Raw genomic sequence first — 22,500 nt, 5'->3', positions numbered from 1 at the left:
CCAACCATTTAACAGAGTGTATGCTGGCTGCTTTTACACCCGTTTTACATATACACATATAGTTTTGTATCTGTGTATACACATACACACTACACACTGTGAAGTGGCTGCTGTTAGGAAGGGCATCCAGCTGTCAAAGCCAGGCCAAGACGGACATCGGGGCCTGATGCAGCTATCCATTTCATTGGATCTTGTGAAACTGTCCAACCCATGCCAGCATGGTAAACAGATGTTGAGTGGTATTTTGATAGGTGTGTATATAAAAGAAAAGAACACACTTGTGTTCTTCTTTTATACATACTTAGAACCATCTCTGGCTTGGATCTACAGTTTATATTAGACTGGGTACCTATGTATAAATATATGCACTCATCTACATGCGTGTGTGTGTATGTATATATATATATATGCATCCATCTGTATGTGTGTATATTGGGTCATCCCATAAATAGTGCAATTTTTTTATAGTTTTATTTTTCAAAATTAAGGTAAACAAAGTGCATCTAAAATTTACCTTCCTTCATTTTCTACAATGCTCTTTCATCTATCTGGTAGAATTGCAAGCCCTCTCTCTCAAAATTCACTTGTCCATGACAAAAACTACTCCTCCAGTACTGTTCTAGTCTTGTCTACAGAATTCATATTTTTCCTGTTCAAATGATTTTGAAGACTGCGGAATAAATGATAATCAGATGGGGCAATATCCGATGAATATGGTGGTTGCGGCATCATTTCCCATTCAAACTGCTCCAGCCTTTGGAATGTCATCCTTGCTGTTTGTGGCTGAGCATTGTCTTGATGGCAGAACATCTTTTGTCTTGAAACCAAAGATGGTCATTTTTCTTCTAGCGCTGACTTAAGCCACTCAAGCTGCTCACAGTAGCTCTCCTTTGTTATTGTTTGGTTTTGGGTTTAAAATTTCAGAGTGGACTAAACCTTTCATATTCCACCAAACAGATAACTACACCTTATATGGGTGAAGACCTTCTTTAGCCTGGGTTGCTGATGTTACTCCTTTCCCTATTCTCTGATTTGGGCATTTGTCATTTTTATAGAGAACCCATTTCTCGTCACCAGTCTCTATTCGGTCTAAAAAAAGGTCCGTTCGTGAGACATGACAGCAAAGAAGAGCACACATTCACTCTCTCTCCATGATTAGACTCGGAAAGTTTGTGAGGAACCCACTGACCCAATTTGCTGACTTTTCCGATGGCTTGCAGGTGTCGATGAATGGTTGAAAGACCAAATCCACGCTTCTCTGCTAGTTCCTCAGCACTTAGGATAGGATTTTGTTCCACCAGGGTTTGCAGGACATCCTCATCGAGCTCTACAGATCTTCCTGGACGAGGCTTGTCTTCTTGGCTGTAGTTTCAGGTTTGGAATTTCTGGATCAGTTAATTATGATATTATTCAACATATTACTCTCAAAGGTTCACACACTTATTGCAGTGGTCCTTCAGTTTATCGAATCCCTGTAAAAGAACTTGGGGGGTTGGGCTTCCAATCAGGCCTTTCATGATACCCTTAAAACCAGGAACTTTTCAGCATCACCTTATATATATATATTTATTGATTTGCTTCAGTCATTTGACTGTGGCCATGCTGTTGCACTGCCATGGAGGATTTTAGTCAAACAAATTGACCCTAGGACTTAAATTTTAAGCTTAGTACTTATTCTTATTGGTCTCTTTTGCTAAGTTACACCAACACTGGTGATGAATGGGGGACAAACAGAGATACAAAGACACACACACACAGATATATGCATTTATATATGACTGGCTTCTTTCAGTTTCCGTCTACGAAATCCACAATCCACACAAAAGGCTTTGGTCAGCCCAAGGCAGAAATAGAAGTCACGTGCCTGAGGTGTCACACAGAGGGACTGAACTTGGAGCCATGTGGTTTGGGAAGCAAGCTTCTTACCACAAATCCATGTCTGTGCATATATATGTATGTGTGTGCATACTTACAGCATATGACCAATGACAACTTTAAGTTGCTCCAGTGTATTATAAGTTCAGTACATTGTCTATCCTGATGTCCTGCATGTTGAAATATCCAGATTGTAGCAAATCCTGTAACACAGTGCTTCTCAAACTATCGGATGTGGTGTACTGGCACATGGAGAGGTCCCATTCGGTTATTCCAGAAGCCTTAAGGAGTCTGGCTTCATTAGGAGGAGCCTGCAAAACCTGAAGTAGCAGGGAAACCAAATTAAACTGTTTTAAATAATATATATTGAGACACACACTCACATATATATATATATATATATATACACATACACACACACACACACTGATTCTCTCTCTCTCTCTCTCTCTCTCTCTCTCTCTTTCTCCATATATGTATAGTGTGTGTGTATGTGTGTGTGCAACAGACACAGATTAAAGGAAATTTACTGAACTTTGTACCCTGTGTGTACTAGACACACTTAAACACTCTCAGTGCAATTACATAAATACATATATACATATACACAGAGCAGGCACTTCAGTATATGTGCCACAAGCATAACTCTGTGTGAAGAATGAATTGTTAAGAGCCTCTTGTGTGTATGTGTGTGCGTGTCCTAATGGTCTAGTGGTTCATTTTGCACTCAGAGGGTCTTTCGGTTTGATCCTACTTTATTGGATCTCCAGCTGGGGGCTTTTGCTGTAGCCTCTGCTTGATCGAAACTTTGTTAGTGAAATTAAGGAAATGGAAATGGTAAAACCCATTTTGATTGGCAGGAAATGTAATTCCGATTCCATATATATATATACACACATACATACATTTATCAATAAGTCATCAGTGAATGTTAATATATATATATATGTGTGTGTGTGTGTGTGTATATATATATATATATATATATAGTGTGTGTGTGTGTAATATATATATATATATATCTGTATATATATATATATATAATATATATATATATCTGTATATATATATATATGTGTATATATATATATATATATATATATATATATATATATATATATATATATATCATTCAATGTTTGCGTTTGAAGCTGGAATGGGTTAGGTATATATGTATGTGTAATTGTATATATCTCTGAAAGAAGTTAAATGCATGAATCAGCATTTAATGTCCATTTTACATACTGGCACGGGATGGGCCTTTTGACAGGAGCAGGCTCCAGTTGTCTGTTGTGGCATGATTTCTACAGCTGGATGCCCTTCCTAATACCAACCACTTTAGAGTTTACAGAGTGTATTGGGTGTTTTTTTTTTTTTTACTTGCCTTCAGTGCTAGTACTTTTTATATATGCGTGTATATATAGACAGCAAATATATATATATATATATATATATATATATATACAGACATACATAAATATATTGTCTTTATGCATTATTAGACACTGACTAAGCAGTCATTCAAACGTATATAATGCCTCATAGCCTTTGTTCCGTCTCACTGCACACTCAAGTCACACCAAGTTCAACTTTGCCTTTCATCATTTCAAAATCAATAATAAAGAGAAAAAGAAAAAAAATGAAGAATCTAGGGTGGTGGCTGGCTTGGCAGAACTGTAAGAACTTTAAACTTGTTACTTGGTGCCTTATGGTATCTGTTTCAGCTCTTTGGATTCTGAATTCAAATCCTGCCATGACTTACTTGGACAATAAACCTGTTTTGATTGATTGCTTGGTTTAACACAACCTGGGGACTTAGGTATCTTCAGTGGAGACCAGCTTTCTGGTTTGAGGAGACACTTTTCCCTTCATCCCATTGGTCACTAAGGCCTTGCAAGGAGGCATACCTCTCAAAAAAAAACTGGTAAAGATGAAAGGTGTTATATTCTTAATTTGCCACCTAATTAGCACCTGTTTGTTCAGCAGAACTTAGTTTCATACTTTGGCACAAGGCCAGCAAGTTTTGGGGCAGGTTTTAGTCAATTACATCGAATCCAGTGCTTAAATGGTATTAATTTTATTGGCCCTGAAAGTGACAAAAGGCAAAGTTGACTATGGTGGACTTTGAACCTGGACCTTAAAGACAGATGAAATGCTGTTAAGCATTTTGCTGGACATGCTAATAATTCCTTTCTGTTATAGGCACAAGGCCTGAAACTTGGTGGGAAGGAACTAGTCAATTACATCGACCCCCAGTGTTTCACTGGTACTTAATTTATCAACCCTGAAAGGATGGAAAACAAAGTCGACCTTGGCAGAATTTGAACTCAGAATGCTAATACTTCTGCCAGCTTCCTACCTTAGCAGTATTTAATGTAAGCACAGGTGTAACTGTGTGGTTAAAAAGCTTGCTTCCTAGCTATAGGATCTCCGGTTCAGTTTCATTGTGTGTTACCTTGGGTGGGTATCTTTTGTTGTACCCTTTGGGCTGACCGTTACTTTTTGAGTGGATTTCATAGATGGAAACTGAAAGAAGTCTATTGTGCGTATGTGTTTGTGTACCTTTGTCTTGACATGATATGATAACTGTAAACATGTGTCACGGTCTCACAAGTTATGCTGTTCATTTGCAGTTTTCAGTGGAAAACATGTCTAGCCATAAGGAAGGTTAGTGACAGAAAAGGCATCCAGTCGAAGAAAATCTGCTGCCACACATTCCGTCTGACCCATGCAGGCATGGAAAAGTGGATGTTAAAACAATGATGAAATTTCTAGTTGCTTCTTTTTTAACAGCACCTTACCAAGATGGGGTTTATAATTGTATCGAACAGAGCCACAAGGTCAGAAAGTTAATGAGTGTTAATTAATTATATCAACTCCAGCAGTGAGCTTATATTTTAGTTTATCAGAAAATTAAAATTAAATGAAAATTAAAGCTGACTTTGGTTGCGTTTGAACTCACACCCTAAAGAGTCTGAACAAATACTGCATCCAATGATTTAATGATATCAATCCACTACACTAATAATAATAATAATAATAATAATAATGATCCTTTCTACTGTAGGCACAACCCTGAAATTGTGGGGGGGGGGACAAGTCAATTACATCGACCCCATTGCGTAACTGGTACTTATTTCATCGACCCTGTAAAGATGAAAGGTAAAGCTGACCTCAGTGGAATTTGAACTCGGAACGTAAGGGCAGATGAAATGCCTCTAAGCATTTCACCTGGTGTGATAACAATTCTGCCAGCTCACTGCAATAATAGTAATAATAATCCTTTCTACTAAAGGCACAAGGCCTGAAATTTTGTGGGAAGGAACTAGTCAATTACATTTAACCCCCCAGTGTTTCACTGGTACTTACTTAATTTGTTGACCTCAAAAGGATGAAAGGCAAAGTCGACCTCAGCAGAATTTGAACTCAGAATGTAAAGGTGGTTGAAATGCTGCCAAGCATTTTGCTTGATGTGCTAACGATTCTGCCAGCTTGCCATTTTCATTTCATTTGGCATATTAATGATTCTGCTAGCTTACCACCCTAGGCGCAGTAGTGGCTGTGTAGTAAGTAGCTTGCTTACCAACCACATGGTTCCGGGTTCAGTTCCACTGCGTGGCACCTTGGGCAAGTGTCTTCTACTATAGCATCGGGCCGACCAAAGCCTTGTGAGTGGATTTGGTAGATGGAAACTGAAAGAAACCCGTCGTATATATGTATATATATATTTTTCAAAATGTGACCTCATGTGTACTGTTGACGATTTTTTTCCTCTGTCTTCCCTTCTCTGGATCTTTCCTTCTCCTATGTTTCCGACGAAGAGCTCCGCTCGAAACGTTAAACCCTCCTTCTTTCCTGAGCATCCAATAATACTATATTTGTTCCACGTCCTCGCGTTGTTGTGTTTTTTGTGCTTTCTTGTTTGGATTAACTATATATATATATATATATATATATATATATAATATATATATATATATATATATATATATATATATATATATATATATATATATATATATGTGTGTGTGTGTGTGTTTGTGTCGCTTGATGCTGGTGTGTTTACGTCCCTGTAACTTAGCGGTTCGGCAAAAGAGACCAATAGAATAAGTACTAGGCTTACAAAGAATAAGTCCTGGGGTGCATTTGCTCGACTACAGGCGGTGCTCCAGTATGGCTGCAGTCAAGTGACTGAAACGAGTAAAAGAGTATGATGGTAATTGTTTTGCAACAAAGAAAATGGCATCAACTGTGTGTGTGTGTGTGTGTGTGTGTGTGTAATAAATATATATATATTACATACACACACACACACACACACTCATGATGATCATTGGTGTCCACTCGTGAGACCATCACTGATCAATTCATGCCAAATGCCAGTGCATGAGGTTATTTCACTTGTCAACTTCACCTGAGTTCTCACCTGTTGTTTTCATGCTTGCTGTAGTGCCCTCCTACTCGACCAGACATCGGAGAGTTGCCTCATTGGTGATTGCTCAACTTGAAAATTTCATGTCCAATAAGGCTTGCACAAACCCTTTCCACCTTGCTGATATGTTCCAGAGACAACTCGGGGCAAGATTATCCAGTGCCAATATGGGTCGCACGCATAGGAACTTGGGGCTGCCATGATCTGAAGCACAGTCAAAAAACTCCTCAAAATGTTCAGAGCCATTCCTTGCTTTTCTGGTTTTGTATCAGAGTGATCCCTCTCCGAGAGACATGCTTAAAGTAGCAAAACGAATATACAAACACACTGTAGGTGGGATTTGAACTTGCTGTGTACTGTGACAAAAGTAAACCCTGCAAAGCATGGCTGTGTGATAAGAAGTTTGTTTCCTAATCACATGGTTCTGGTTTCAGTCCTGCTAAGTGGTACCCTGGGCAAGTGTCTTCTGCTATAGCCCTTAGCTGACCAAAGCCTTGTGAGTGGATTTGGTAGACGGAAGCTGAAAGAAACTCATTGTGTACATACGCACATGCACACACGTGTGTGTGTGTGTGTGTGTGTGTGTGTGTATTTGTATGTATGTGAATGTGTGTGTATATGTGTATGTATCTAAATATCTGTGCGTGTGTGTTTGTTCCCCACCACTGCTTGATGGTTGGTTTATATCTCCCATCACTTAGCAGTTTGGCAAAAAGAGAGCATCAGGCTTAGAATAAGTCCCGGGGTTCATGCATTCAGCTAAAATTCTTCAAGGTAGTGCCCTAGCATGACCAAGAGTCCATCAACAGAAACAAGTAAATGAATAAAAGAATAGAACAATCTAGTCCTCCGTTCCACCAATTCAGCAATTGAATCCGGCCTGTTTGGTGTGTGTGTATATAGTAATTATATATTCTATATAATTGTAGTCATTAGTGTACATTATATATTGTTACAATGTATATGAGTCAGTGTTTTAAACTCCGTCATAGAAACACAGAATGGATTGGATGTCTTTTCAGTTTTTTACAACCAATTACTATACCGTGGGTTCAAACCTCATTGAGGCCAATGTAGCATTTCATTGTTCTGGCGGTGGGGTCGGTGTTGGTGCTTGTTGGGGTTGTTTGCATGTGGGAAGAGGAAATTAAAGAATTAAGTACTGGGTGGATTTAACGGCCTCTCCTTCACCTACCCCATGGAATATGTGGCCTTGTCTCTCCTTCCCTCTCACCCTCACTCTTGCTCTCTTGCCTTTTCCTCTCTTTATGTCTCTCTTTCACACTTTCTCCCTTATTGTCTGTTTCTCTCTCTACTCTCTCTCCCCCTCTCACCTCTCTCTACCTCTCCCTCTCTCTACCTCTCCCCTCTCTACCTATCTGTCACTCCTTCCATCCCTACCTCTCTCCCCTTCTCTCCTACCCCTATCTTTCCCTCTCTCTCGCTTGATCTCTCTGCCTATATGTCTCTCCTCTCTCCCTATCTTTCTGTCTGTTTGTCTCTCTCTATTCTTCTGTCTGTCTCTCTCCTCTCTCTCTCTTTCACTTTCTCCCTAACTGTGTTTCTCTCTCTACTTCTCTCTCTCCTCTCTCTCCCTTCCCTCTACCTCTCAGTCTATTTGTCTCTCCTCTCTCCCTATTTTTCTGTCTGTCTGTCTGTCTCTCATCTCATTTTAACTCTTTCTCCCTTACTGTCTATTCTCTCTCTCTCTCTCTCTTTACATATCTGCCTCTCCTCACTCTCCATCTTTCTCTCTGATTATCTTCTCTTTCCCTATTTCTCTCTCTTTCTCCCCCTCGGGTTAGAAATCCTGTCCTGTAAATTATTCTGCATGCACAACACTTCAACATCTTCACTTGATATCATTGCTATACGCTCCTTCTCCACCACCGCCACCACTTTTCCTTTACACCAGCCGTTTAAACTATCAGTCTATTTTGATATCATCTCTCTTTCTACACCACACACACACACACATACTATGAAAAACGTGCACACACGTGCGCACGTAACAAGAGAGAGAGAGAGAGATGAATCTGTAGTGGGAGGAATGACAGAGAAGTGAAGAGCATGTGAGGAACATAACATAATATAATGGTAATGATGATGTCAGTGATGGCGATGATGATGATGATGATGATAATAGAGCTAGGTATGGCTGTTGTAAGTCGTTCAGCATCAGTCAGACATTTATCAAGCTGTACTTTCCTTCTTATCTCTTGCTATTGATACACACACACACACATTAAAAAATATATATGTGGTATATATATATATACATATATGTGTTTGTGTATATATATATATATATGTGTGTGTGTGTGTGTGTGCATTTATTCACTCTGTATGTATCTAGGTGTATATATTTGTGTGTGTGTGTGTAAATGAGTTTTATATTACAAGGTTAGACCTGTTTCCCTCCGCTTCAGACTTTTATCTCTCAGACAGATTCTGGAAGTGAAGGAAACAGGACCAGTCTTGTGTTGTTTAATTAGTTCGTTAATTAATTAATTAATATAGGCCCATTCCACTTCATGGATTTTTCTCTTTTACTTGAAACTCTGGTTGTCCCTGATTTTTTTGAAATAGGAACACATGATGATGGTTATGGTGATGGTGATGATTGTGTGTGTGTGTGTCTTTGTTGGTGTATGTCTGTGTGTGTGTAAATGTATATATATATATACATTTACACACAGACATACACTAACAAAGACACACACACACACACACACACAATCATCATCATATATATATATATATATGCAGGCATATAGACACACACACACAAAGCTATGTGTGTGTGCATATATACATATATACAGACATGTATGTATATATATACATACAAAGGCGTGTGTGTATATATGCATATGTATATATGAATATATATATGTCTGTATATGTTTTTATACACACACACATAGACACATAATGTGTGCTTACACCTTCTTTATGACTAAATAATTTTGTAGTGCTTTTCTGTGTTAGTGTATGTGTGTTTACTGTTTGTGTGTGTGTGTGTGTGTGTGAGTGTGTGCTGTGTATGTGTGTGTACGTATAGTGTATATTTGGATATGGGTGTATGTAGACACTTATCCCATATAATTATAATACTTGAATACTATCAGTTCAAATGTCTTTCCGATTCCGCCCCACTTCTTTTGCACACACAGTAGAGCTGTGTGTGTGTGTGTGTCTGTGTGTATGCCTCTCCACTACACACACACACACACACACACGGACTGTAGCTGTGTATTCTTGCCCCTCCCCCCTCTCTCTCTCTCTTACTCACTCACTCATACAGCTAAAATGTCTGTGGGAGGAGGATGTGTCTCTCTCAGGCATGTGTATATACTGAGAGTGAAGAACTCGCACGCGCGCACACACACACACGCACCACACACACACACACACTCAGCTATGCTCTGTGTGTGAGTGTGTAAGATATCCTCCTCCCACCTCTATTCTGTACGGACCTGACACATGATTGTGTTACTGTGTTGGTTTGTCAGTGCAATGTAATACATACATTACAGTAGTGGTAGTAGTAGTGGTGGTGATAGCAGAGGTGGTGGTGGTAGTGGTGATGGTGGGTCTGTATAATGAGAGATTGCTGCTGTTGGTGTTAAATCTGGCCCCATGGATCTGTTCGTTTCCTTCCTTTCATTCTTTCCTTTCTTCCTTCCTTCCTTCCTATCTTCAATGTCTTCTGATTCTGCAGTTTCAGCATTTTCTTGTTTGATGATTGTAAATAGGGAGGTAGGAAGGTAGGTAGGTGTACATAGGTAAGTGGATTGATAGATCCATAGGTATGTAGGTAGGTAGGTAGATAGGTTGCTTGCTAACTAAGATAGCTAGATACGTTCGTTGGTTGGTAGTTAGCTAGATATGAAGGTAGGTAGATCAATAGGTAGATAGATGGATAGATAGGAAGGGAGAGATGGAGAAATACATGGTAGAGAGATAGATAAATAAGTAGATAGTGACATTGATAGATAGATGGACAGAGAGAGAGATAGATGGATACACAGGAAGATAGAATGATATGGATTTAGATGATGATGATGGTTGATGGATGAATAGGTAGGTAAATAATAACTAACTGGATAGCTAGATAAACTGGTTTATATGTAGGTAGATAGATAGAGATATGTTGATGGGGGAGATAAATATATAGATAGATGAATAGAGAGGTATGTGGGTAGATTGGATGGGTAGATTTGAAAGGTAGATAGATGGATAGGTAGATAGTTAGGGACATGGATAAACAGAGGGGTAAATAGGTGTGTAGGTAGTTGGTCTATGGTTAGACAGTTCAAAGGCTGTTGATGTTAAATGATAAAAAGGGGTAGAATGAAAGGCCATGGTTAATTTACTCGTTAATGAATAAATGATTCAATGATGTCATGGTTTGAGTATAAAGGCATAAACACCACAACATCACACCTACCAATGTCTTGGAATACACACAGCTGATAAGAGTGTGTGTGTGTGTGTATGTATCTGTATATATATATGTGTGTGTGTGTATCTGTGTATATGTATGTATAATACATATATATATATATATATATATATATACACACACACATACACAAACGTATATACGCACATATTGTCACATTTACACATGCAGATGAACAGGCATACATGTAGCTACACACCCTCATACCCTCACATACAGGCATACATTTTTACATAGATATATGCATACATTCTGTGTATATGTGTGTATGCATATATATATATATATATATATATATATATATGGGATGCTGTGCATATGTATGAGTGTAATGTGTGTATTGTGGGTGGGATTGGTAGTAAAGTTTTATATAAGCAACATCTAAATATCTCCATTGGTTCTGTGTTGTATACGTGACTGGCAGTGTGTGTGTGCAGATATGACTGTTAGATTATTTTTGTTGTACATGTATAGTGAGAATATTTTCTGGAAGAGAAGAGAGAATGTAGAAAACATGAGAGAGAGAGAGAGAGAGACAGAGAAAGTGAGGGAGAGATAGGAGGGGTGTAGAAGGAGACATGTAGATAAGAGAGAAGGAGTAGATAGAGGGAAGGAGAGAAAGCTTATAGGTAATAGGGAGGGAGAATGGGGCAGAGATATGGAAAGAGTGTGTAGATAACAGAGATAGAGAGAGAATAGATAGATGGAAAGAGAGGTATATAGATAAGAGAGAAGTGGGGGGGGGGTGCATAACTAGATGGAAGGAGAGAGAGAGAGAGAGAAGGATAGAAAGGAAGAAGTGTGCAAGCAACAGGGTTTGCAAATGTGTGTGTGTGTGTGTGTGTGTGTGTGTGAGAGAGAGAGAGAGAGAGAAAGTTAAATTAGCTATTGTAATTAACATATACTGCTGTATGTGTGATTATGAGAGTGCAGTTAGCTTTTGTGTGTGTGTGTGTGTGTGTGTGTGTGTGTGGATTAAAATCCATGTGTGAAAAGTGACTGTAATTCTGTCCCAGTGCTTTACCATTTCCTATCTTCTGTCTCTCTCTAGCATTTCTTCTCTCAGCATCTGAAGATCTGCTGTCATGTTTATTGGGAAGTTGTGGCTCTCATCCCTTACCACTCTCTCAATAAATAAATAAATAAATAAATAAATAATAATAAATGAAAATGGGATGGATGTTATATTATCATATTCAAAGGAGGTATATTTTTTAAAAAAGTTTTCTACATGTTAGGCGCAGGAGTGGCTGTGTGGTAAGTAGCTTGCTTACCAACCACATGGTTCCGGGTTCAGTTCCACTGCGTGGCATCTTGGGCAAGTGTCTTCTATTATAGCCTCGGGCCGACCAATACCTTGTGAGTGGATTTGGTAGACGGAAACTGAAAGAAGCCTGTCGTATATATGTATATATGTGTGTGTGTGTGTGTATATGTTTGTGTCTGTTTGTCCCCCCACCATCGCTTGACAACCGATGCTGGTGTGTTTACGTCCCCGTCACTTAGCGGTTCGGCACAAGAGACCGATAGAATAAGTACTGGGCTTACAAAGAATAAGTCCCGGGGTCGATTGCTCGACTAAAGGCGGTGCTCCAGCATGGCCGCAGTCAAATGACTGAAACAAGTAAAAGAGTAAAGAGTATGTTAACCCTGAAAGAGATTTAATTCTATCTTTCTGTTTTCTCTTTTTTCCATTTTTTCACAGATCCTCACAAACAGAGACAAGAAGAGAAAAGAGAGACTCAGGCTACTGGATCTAACGTGAGAGAAAAGACGGTGATAATACATAGAAGAGAGAAGAAACTCACACACCCACAAGAGAGACAGAGAGAGAGAGACTGAAAAAAATTCTTATAATATTAGTGTTTTCACCAGTGGCCTGAACTTAAAAAGGCCTTGTAAATATATATATAAATATATTATATTATATATTGTTATATATGTTATGTGGCTAGCCAAGGTTAAGTGAATTAACCAGTTAGTTAACCATGGATCTTATACAGCCTGCTTACTCAGTAATAGCAGCAAAAATAGTTGCGGCAACAGTACTGCCATTCTCAATACAGCTAGATCATTTCCGACACCCTTCTCTCATTCTGTGAACGATCACCTACCAGCTTCCTTCATTGTTATGTGTGTATATACATATATATGATATATATATAATATATATTATATATGTACATATATATATTGTATATATATACTGTATATATCTAGACGCACGTATATCTCTATATATTTATATATTATATATGTATATCTATTATACACACATACACATGACAGTCAGAAGTATTTTTCACACAATCAAGGATTATTTACTATACTTTTTTACTCACGCCAACCAAAGGATTACCGAACAAACGGGGAAGAATCCGACACTACTCCTAATCCGGATGTATACGACGAATATATATTTACTCACTTGATATAGAATAGATATATAGATATATATATATATATAAATATATATATGTGTGTGTGTACATATATACATGTTAGAGTGTATATGTATATCTAGAGGTATGTGTGAATGTGTGTGATTGGGGTGTGTTGCAAAAGGAAAGTATTCTATCAGCCTTGTATTGTGCGTGCGTGTGGTGTGAGTGTGTGAGTGAGTGAGTGTGTGCATGTGAGTGTGTGCGTGTGAGTGTGTATGTATGCATGTACGTGTATATACACACACACACACGTGCAAAAGAAATACTATACATAGATATATATATGTGTATATATATATGTCTGTATGTTTGTTACATACATTTGTGTGAGTGTGTGTGAATGTGTGAAGAGCAGTTTGCTGGGTGCGGTTTGCCCAGTGCTGTAGTAAATAAATAAGTCTATAAAAAATAAGATTAAAAAAGAAAAAAAAGAAAAAAGGAATTTCAAAAGTCCTAAAGTGACTGCCCAGCCAGACATCGTTCAGGTAGAGAGTTTGTGCTGTAAAGGCCCTGGGCTAAAATGAATAGCAATATCGAGCACCAAGCAACTGTAGATAAAGGGCTAAAGATGAAGATAAAGAGGAAAAACGTGAGTGGAGCAAATAACAAGGCTGAACCGAAACATGAAATTGTAAAACCAGATTCTGGAAAGTGTGTAGCATCGACCCCTGGCGGCGGAGGTGGTGGCAGTGGCAGTAGTGGTGGTGGAGGTGGCGGCGGAGGCGGCGTGACTTCGTCTGGCGGAGGCGGTGGTACGACGGGAGGGTCGTCCTCCGTGGGTCCCGCCTCGTCGGTTAGTGACGCAGGCGTGCCGGGCGGCTCCGGAGGGGGCGGCGGCGGTGGTGGCGGCAATGCTGTTGCCGCTACTACTAGCGGGGCAGCGTCGGGGCCGGCTTGTAGTGCCTCTTGTAGCAGCGTGGTGGTGGCCAGTGGCGGCGGCACCAATGGTGTTCTGCTGCTCGCCGACAAGATGAAACCGTCTCCTGGTGGTGACAGCAACAACAGCAACAGCAACAACAATAACAATAACAGTAGTAAACAGGAGAAGTCACCCAAAATGAAAGGGTCCCACAAGAAGGAGAAGATGAAAGACAAGACCAAGTCCAGTGCTTCAGGCACATCATCTACATCATCATCATCATCATCGTCATCATCGACATCATCATCATCATCGTCATCAACTAGTTCTAGTTCGGCTACAACTAATTCCACATCTACAGCATCATCATCATCATTGTCGTCAGCATCATCCATTTCTTGTCCACCGCCACCACCACCACCACCACCACCTTCATCATCGTCGTTGTCGTCGTCATCTTCTTCGTCAACACCTTGTTCGTCGTCATCATCTACTTCCTGTCCTGCTCCGTCTTCCGGTGCTGACTGTTGCGTTTCCAATGGAAACAATAACCCGTCGTCATCAGCTGCTGTTATCAGCAATGGGTTGGATACATCTACCATTTATAATCCAGTGTTGGAACCACGAGGGGGAGATGTGCCCCATCTTAAAAAGGAAAATCCTACACCAGATCCGTATGAATTTAATGCCAAAGTTGAGGATGGATTTGGACTACCTATGAAGAAGATAAAAGTCGAAAAGGTAATTACTTATCCATTTACTAATTGTTTTTTTTATATCATACTACAAACCCATACTCAAATATATATTATTTGAGTGGTGTGTGTGCGAGAGAGTGTGTTACTCAAGTGGCATCAGCTACTTGAATATAGTGGTTTTGCTACAAACAATGTTACATAGAGTTATACATAGTATCTCAAGTGCTCTTAGTAATATACTAACAGCCATTAGATAGCTAATTATGTTGTCAGATTTAAAATAGCATCTATTAATAGTGCAAGTGCTTTATTTTTTAAAATCTTTTGTTCCCTCTGATGTGTGTGTGTGTGTATATATATATTATATATATATATATATATATAATATCTTCTTGTACACTAACGTTAGCATGTGTGTGTTTGAGTACATGTATATATATATATCTTCTCCTACACTAATGTTAACACATGCCTATGACAAAGAGAATAAGGCTCGAAAATGAAACACTGGAGTCTTGTCACACAAGCTACTTTTTTTTAGCCTTTGTTGTTATTGTTTATTATCATTATTATTATTATAATTATTATCATCATATGTTTCAATACAGATGTCGTAAAAGTGATCATGAACTTTTATTCTAGAGTCTTAAAACCGTTTTCTGCTTCTTTTTTTTTTTAAAGTTTGTAAATATTTTCACTTCTTGTTGTCATAAATACCTGAGTGTGTGTGTGTGTGTGTGTGTGTGATTGGTTCCGAACTGCTATACATACCGAGAAGTTCAAGAATCTACTTTGTTGTTTCAAACAAGTGTTTTACCAAGTTAACTTGTTTTGGGCATTATTTGCTGTATGGAGAACCAGTTCCAGTCTAAATCGGACATCATCTTATATGTTAAATGCCCAACAACTTGTGGCCTCAATTGATCATGCCATTCTATTCCATCAGCCTTGATTTTTCTTTTTCTTTAACCCTTTAGTGTTCACATTATTCTGCCAAAACTAATGCTTTTTCATCCACATTGTTTTGAACTAATCAGGCATTATCTTGGAGCTATGAGATTTTGATGAGGTAGCTGTTAGTTTTTAAAACGATATTGTAGGGTTGGTGTGAGAGACCAGATATGGCCAGTTTGAACATAAAACAAGCAAGAATACTTTTGGCCGGATATGGCCGGTTTAAATGCTAAAGGGTTAACCACCATTTTGTCACCTCCACCTGAGGTCTTTTTATGTTTCTTGCCTTTAATCTTTTGTTTGTCTTTAGTTCCATGTATTTTGGTTGTTATTCTTATGTAATGGGTAACGACTGAGTATATTATGTCACACAAGCTGGGTATATCTATAGCATCAAATGTAGTGTCCAGGAGAGAAGACTACATTGCTTTGGTCATGTAATGCGTATGGATGAGGACTCACATCATCATCACTGTTCGACCGTGGTCGAGACTAAATTCCATAGTCTTTTCAAATGGCTTATAATGTGTGCACATGCCACTACTACACACATTGGAAAGCATTGTACAACCAAGTACTGAAGAAGATCTTTCCTCCTCCATGAAACAAAGCTGTTCCCGCTGGACGTCAACCCAGTATTTCTAAGCTACGGACCGAGTGATTTATTGTAAGGTTATCTCCCTCGATAGATTGCCTTCACTACGGCTAAGGAGCCCTTTCTACCCCTTAGGACTGCTGCATCAAAAAGTTCCAGTCTCTAATTGTGGAGGGAACGTGTGGAAGGAATAGACTCCAGAAGATATGGGACGAAGTGGTGAGAAAAGATCTTAAGATGTTGGGCCTCAAAAAGGGGATGACAAAGGACCGAGACTTGTGGCAGTTTGCTGTGCTTGAGAAGCCACGTGAAGCCAAGTAAAATTGTGGTTGTCTTTACATACAGGCATGTCCCCTACTCCCTCTACAGCTGAGTGATCCTAATTTTGTGGGCTTGTGGGTGCTGGTGTCATAATAAAAAGCACCCATGTCTGCGCCACATAAAAGCAACTATGCTGGTGCTGCGTAAAAGCTCCCAGTACACCCTGTGAAGTGGTTGGCATTAGGAAGGGCATCCAGCCACAGAAACCATGCCAAAGCAGAAATGGAACCTGGGCAGCTCTTCAGCTGGTCAGCTCCTGTCAAACTGTCCAGCCCATGCCAACATGGAAAATGGACTTTAAATGGTGACGAGGATGATGGATTTGATCAGAATGATAAGCAACACATCACTGGTCCATTGTTCATCCATTATAATTATTAGTTAGTCCATTGTTATCAGTGGTGACCAAGGATATTACATGGGAGAAGACGGGGCTTGGTGTGTCCAGCTGTGGCCAGTCAGTCCAATGTGTGCTCAGAAGGCTCTGCTGCAGGTCGGGCACTAGTGGTCTGTTGTGACTGAAGACAATGAGTTGACTCTGGATTTGCGTAGTCCTGTTTGTAGGAGGTCGCACCTTTGTTGGTGCAGTTTTGTCGAACAGGGTAGCTTTGTGCTTGCATTTCCCAGGTGTCATCCACAGTTCCTCATTCATCAAGAGTTTGTTGTCCATCTCTTCTTTGTCGGTTCATGACCCATGACCTGTCTATTGCCCATCTACAGTCTGTTCCCTATCCATAGGCCATCTGCCAGATATCCATCATCTGTCCCTTACTGAGGCAAGAGAGAGATATTCTGACAGATCTTACCCACAACCTTACATACAGAATGTGGTATTTATCTGTTGGAGCAATGAGGATACTCTAGTCATCCTGGAGTTGGGATTGGGGTTTAGCTTTGTGGGAGCATTGCTGACTTATCAGGTGAAGCCATACCCTGAAGCTCTCTGGCAGTGTGAACAGAGAATGGTGCTGGTGGTTGGAGACTTGATGGTGCTGGTTTTTCTGTCTGGCCTGCATTGCTCAGTTGCAGCATTTTTTTTACAGGTTTGCATGTCCTTGTGGACAGCTGATTATCACCTGCTTCTCTTCTGACCTATCTCCTTTCATGTGACCTGGCTGATGCTAAAGGCCCTTAGAGAAGCTTTTAACCGTTTAGCATTTAAATCAGCCAGATCTGGCCTCACACACTTACCCTACAATATCACTCAATCACGTCATTGAAACTTCAAACCTACAAGGTAATGCATGACTAATTCAAATCAACGCAAATAAATAAACAGAGAAATCCGAATGCTAAAGAGTTAAGGTGTCTTTGAAGTGCTTTTTCTGGCCTCTCAGGAATGTGTGTGTGTGTGAATTACTACACCAGTCTTAGTAAACAAGAATTATAATTCTTAATAAAATAAACTAGTTGCATCCACTCCCTCCTGTTACCTTTGTTCAGACCACTTCTTCTGTGTTCTCTCACCTAATGTTCAGTATAAAAATCAACCCAATAGCAGCAAGTTGTTAAATTATTGGTCTACACACCAAGAGATCATTGGTTCACATCTCCTATGTTACTGTATTATATCATTCTGTCCCTGGTGATCACCTGGTTGTAATCACCTGTGGTGATACAGACTACCTGGCTGTTTATACATGCCATGTGGTGGTATAATCCACCTTGATGTTGTAAGTACAGGCCAGCTTCATATACTTATTCTTTTATTTGTTTCAGTCATTGGACTGTGGCAATGCTGGAGTACCACCTTGTGATATATATCATCATCATCATCGTTTAACGTCTGTTCTCCATGCTAGCATGGGTTGGACGGTTCGACCGGGGATCTGGGAAGCCAGAAGGCTGCACCAGGCTCCAGTCTTATCTGGCAATGTTTCTACAGCTGGATGCCCTTCCTAATGCCAACCACTCCGTGAGTGTAGTGGGTGCTTTTTACGTGCCACCTGCACAGGTGCCAGGCGAGGCTGGCAACGGCCAAGGTCGGATTGGTGTATTTTATGTGCCACCGGCACGGAAGCCAGTCGAGGCGGTGCTGGCATCGGCCACGAGTCGGATATATATATGTGTGTGTGTATGTATATTTAAAAAAATGAATAGAAAAAGCTTTTCTGATAACTTTTCCCTCCTTAATGATTAGATGTTTATAAGTTACACATCTAATAACTTATAAAACATCTAATTATTAAAGTGGAAAAATGATCAAAAAGCCATTTCTATTAATTTTTTTCAAATATATAATACTGTACCATGGACTTTTTATTTCTTATTCTACAATATATATATATATATATATATATATATATATATAGAGTTTAATGCAGGTGTAATTCAAATTCTTTTACTTCTGACACATGTTTCGAAGATATCACTGATATTATTCCCTGAAGAGAAGATTACATTGTTTTACACCTTGGCACCTTGGGTATGTGTCTTCTACTATAGCCTTGGGCCAACCAAAGCCTTGTGAGTGGATTTGGTAGACGGAAACTGAAAGAAGCCCGTCGTATATATATATGCATGTGTGTGTGTATGTTTGTGTGTCTGTGTTTGTCCTAACATTGCTTGACAACCGATGCTGGTGTGTTTACGTCCCCGTAACTTAGCAGTTCGGCAAAAGAGACTGACAGAATAAGTACTAGGCTTACAAAGAATAAGTCCTGGGGGTCGATTTGCTCAACTAAAGGCAGTGCTCCAGCATGGCCACGGTCAAATGACTGAAACAAGTGAAAAAGTAAAAGAGAGTATATATATATATATATATATATATACCATGTGATTGCACAGTCCATGTAGCTGTTCATAGATACCATGTGGTAGTTATCTATCAAGATGGACAGTATGACTACCATACAGTCATGCAGTCCATCTTGATAGATACTGTGGTGACCATAGTCCACCTAGATGTATGTAGGTACCATATTTATGGAATCAAGTAGGTACCATATTTATGGAATCAAAATTTTATTGTTGTTTTATTGTATTTGCATGTACTCTAGTTTATGTACATGAATCTGTGTGTGTGATTGTGAAATGAATTACTTTCCAGATATGACCACTACATGGAGCTTCTAGTTCTAGTAGATCACTTGACTTGCTAGAAATAGCAGCAATGTCTCCCTCCCATCACATCTCACTATTATATATAGACAAAACATATTGGATATTATAACTCTATTTACCCCTTAACAAAGTAGGTTTGCTATGGTTGGAATACCTTTAATTAAGGATTCATTTAAACAGGTTTGACCTTGGTTTAAAAGCCTGCAGCTATGCTTCCATATTTTGCTGTAATGTGGATTTCCATAATATTGAAACTTTTGGGTCATTGGCTTCCATGTTACATGGCAAGATTTTCAGGAACACTGTACTTGGATAACATGGAGGATATCCATATTGCTATAACATCCATCTGACACACTGCTAAGCTTCAGTGTATTCCGTGCATCCAGCATAAATACCGGTCGGTTCTCCCTATCACAATCTGGTGCTGTCATTGACCTCTAGGTCATTCCTTTGATTACCTCACCACTATCACCACCACCCACTTTCCAAGGTTTTCAGTTAATTTGTGCTTGAGATAGTGTTATGGAATTGGTAAAATACCAAAGTACCACTTAAAAACAGGAGTCAATTTTGGTTGCAAACATAAACCATTAATAATTGTAATGGTAAATCTTTTTACTCCAGGCACCAGGCCTGAAGTTTTTTGCACTTGATTGCATTGCCCTCTCCCCCATGTCCCACTGACCCCAAAAGGATGAAAGCAAAGTCGACCTCAGTGGAATTTGAACTCGGAATGTAGAGATAGAAGGAATGTTGCTAAGCATTTTGTCTAACTTGCTAATGATTCTGCCGGCTAACTGTCTCAATAACAACAATAATAATAATAATAATAAAAATTTTAATAATAATAATAATAATAATGTTTTCAAATTTTTGGGCAAGGGAGCTTGTCGATTACATTGACTCCAGTGCTTGACTGGTATTTATTTTGTTGGCCCCGAAAGTATGAAAGGCAAAGTCAGTCTTAGCGGAATTTGAACTCAGAACATAAAGCTGATTCTGCCAACTTGCTGTCTTAATAAAAATAACAACAACAACTACAACAATGTAAAGAGCATCATTTATATTTGATTCAGCCATGCTTTCATTATCCATAAATCTTGTTATGATGAAGAATTCTTGTGAGTTCTTGAATCTATGTTGATAGAATTTCTTTGATTCTAACCTCTCCTGATTTCTATCAAAAGTTCTCCTCTCATCTGCCAGACCTTTCTTTACAATGTTCAATAGTTCACAAAACTCTCTTTCTAAACTAATCACTCTTCTTTCTCAATAGCTTGTCCCCCTCCTTGTAGACTTGCTATCTGGAATTGATAATGACAATTTCTTAATTGGGTCTGCAACCTTACAGCTACAACTGAGGAATGGCTATGGGAATTAGCAGCAGTTCCTGCTTTGCTCAACATAGCAGCCTCAACTATAAATGGTTTTGCTCGCATGAAGAATTCTAGCATAAAATATAAATGGATTTTTTTTTTAAATGGCTTCTTTGTGATGTAGTGCTTATAACATTGAACCTCCATGTTTGGTTTCTATGCAACATTGTTCCGCCATCATCATCATTATTATTTAAGGTATATCTTCCATGCTGGCATGGGTTGGACAGTTTGACTGGAGGCGATAAGCCGGAGAGTTGTGCCAGGCTCCAGTTGTCTGTTCCGGCATAGTTTCTGCAGCTGGTTGCCCTTACTTATGCCAACCATTTTACTGAGTGTACTGAGCACTTTATATGTGGTGCCTGCACCGGTGCTTTATACATGGTACCAGTACAAATGCTTTGTATGTGGTGCTAGCACAGGGTGGTAATTATATTATTAAAAACCCTTTGATCAGGGGAAAGGTAGAAAGCTGCTTGTAGGACTTGAACCGTGCATCTTTTGTAAAGCACACAACCCCACAGACAGCTTTTTGCTTTTTCTCCGTTTAAGGTACTCGTTGTATTCATCATTTTAATTTCTTTTAGGCTGTGGCCATGCCGGAGCACCACCTTTAGTTGGACAAATTGACCCCAGGACTTATTCTTTGTAAACCTAGTACTTATTCCATCGCTTTCTTTTGCTGAACTGCTACGTTACGGAGACGTAAACACACCGACATCAGTTGTTAAGTGATGCAGGTGGGGAACAAATACACACACACACACAAAAATATATGACGGGCTTCTTTCAGTTTCTGTCTACCAAATCCATTCACAAGGCTTTGGTCAGCCTGAGGCAATAGTAGAAGACACTTGCCCAAGGTACCATGCAGTGGGACTGAACCCAGAACTATGTGGTTGGGAAGCAAGCTTCTTACCACACAGCCACTCTTGCACCATTTTCATGTCCACTTTTCCATGCTTGCATGGGTAAGACAGAGTTTATTGAGGCAGATTTTCTATGGCCAGATGCCCTTCCTGTCACCGACTCTCACTTGTTTCCGAGCAAGGTAATATTTCTTCATGGTCTGATGTTTTCACTGAATACTGGAAATGAATGACATTCACTTACAGCCATCACAGGACGTTAAGACAAAGGCACACACATATATCTGGAGGGTTTTTTTTTAGTTTCTGTCTGCCAAATTCACTCATGAGGCCTTGGTCTGCCTGAAGCCATAGTAGAAGACTTGCCTGAGGTATCACATAGCGGGTCTGAACCTGAAGCCATATGGTTACAAAGTAAACTTCTTAACCTCATAGTTTTGTCTGTGCCTTTCTCATTTTAAGATATTTCATTAATAAAGGTAAGATGGTCCAGGTACAGACGGATTATCATGACGGACCCTTTATACCAGTGATTCTCAACTG

At 39.4% G+C, this 22,500-nt stretch overlaps 1 protein-coding gene across 1 annotated transcript in view; it reads left to right on the top strand.

Moving 5' to 3' along the window:
* The window catches only part of LOC115220564 (zinc finger protein 609), a 188,338-nt gene that overhangs the window by 20,554 nt on the left and 145,284 nt on the right, over positions 1–22,500 (top strand). The window contains exon 2 of the mRNA XM_029790713.2: positions 12,481–14,819. Within this exon, the coding sequence (XP_029646573.1) occupies positions 13,740–14,819 (1,080 nt within the window). The 5' untranslated portion in view covers positions 12,481–13,739. The remainder of the gene's footprint in view (positions 1–12,480; positions 14,820–22,500) is intronic.

This window comes from Octopus sinensis, linkage group LG16 (assembly GCF_006345805.1).
Source record: "Octopus sinensis linkage group LG16, ASM634580v1, whole genome shotgun sequence".
In the NCBI taxonomy this organism is placed as follows: domain Eukaryota; kingdom Metazoa; phylum Mollusca; class Cephalopoda; order Octopoda; family Octopodidae; genus Octopus; species Octopus sinensis.
This window is presented reverse-complemented; position numbering and strand designations above follow the sequence as displayed.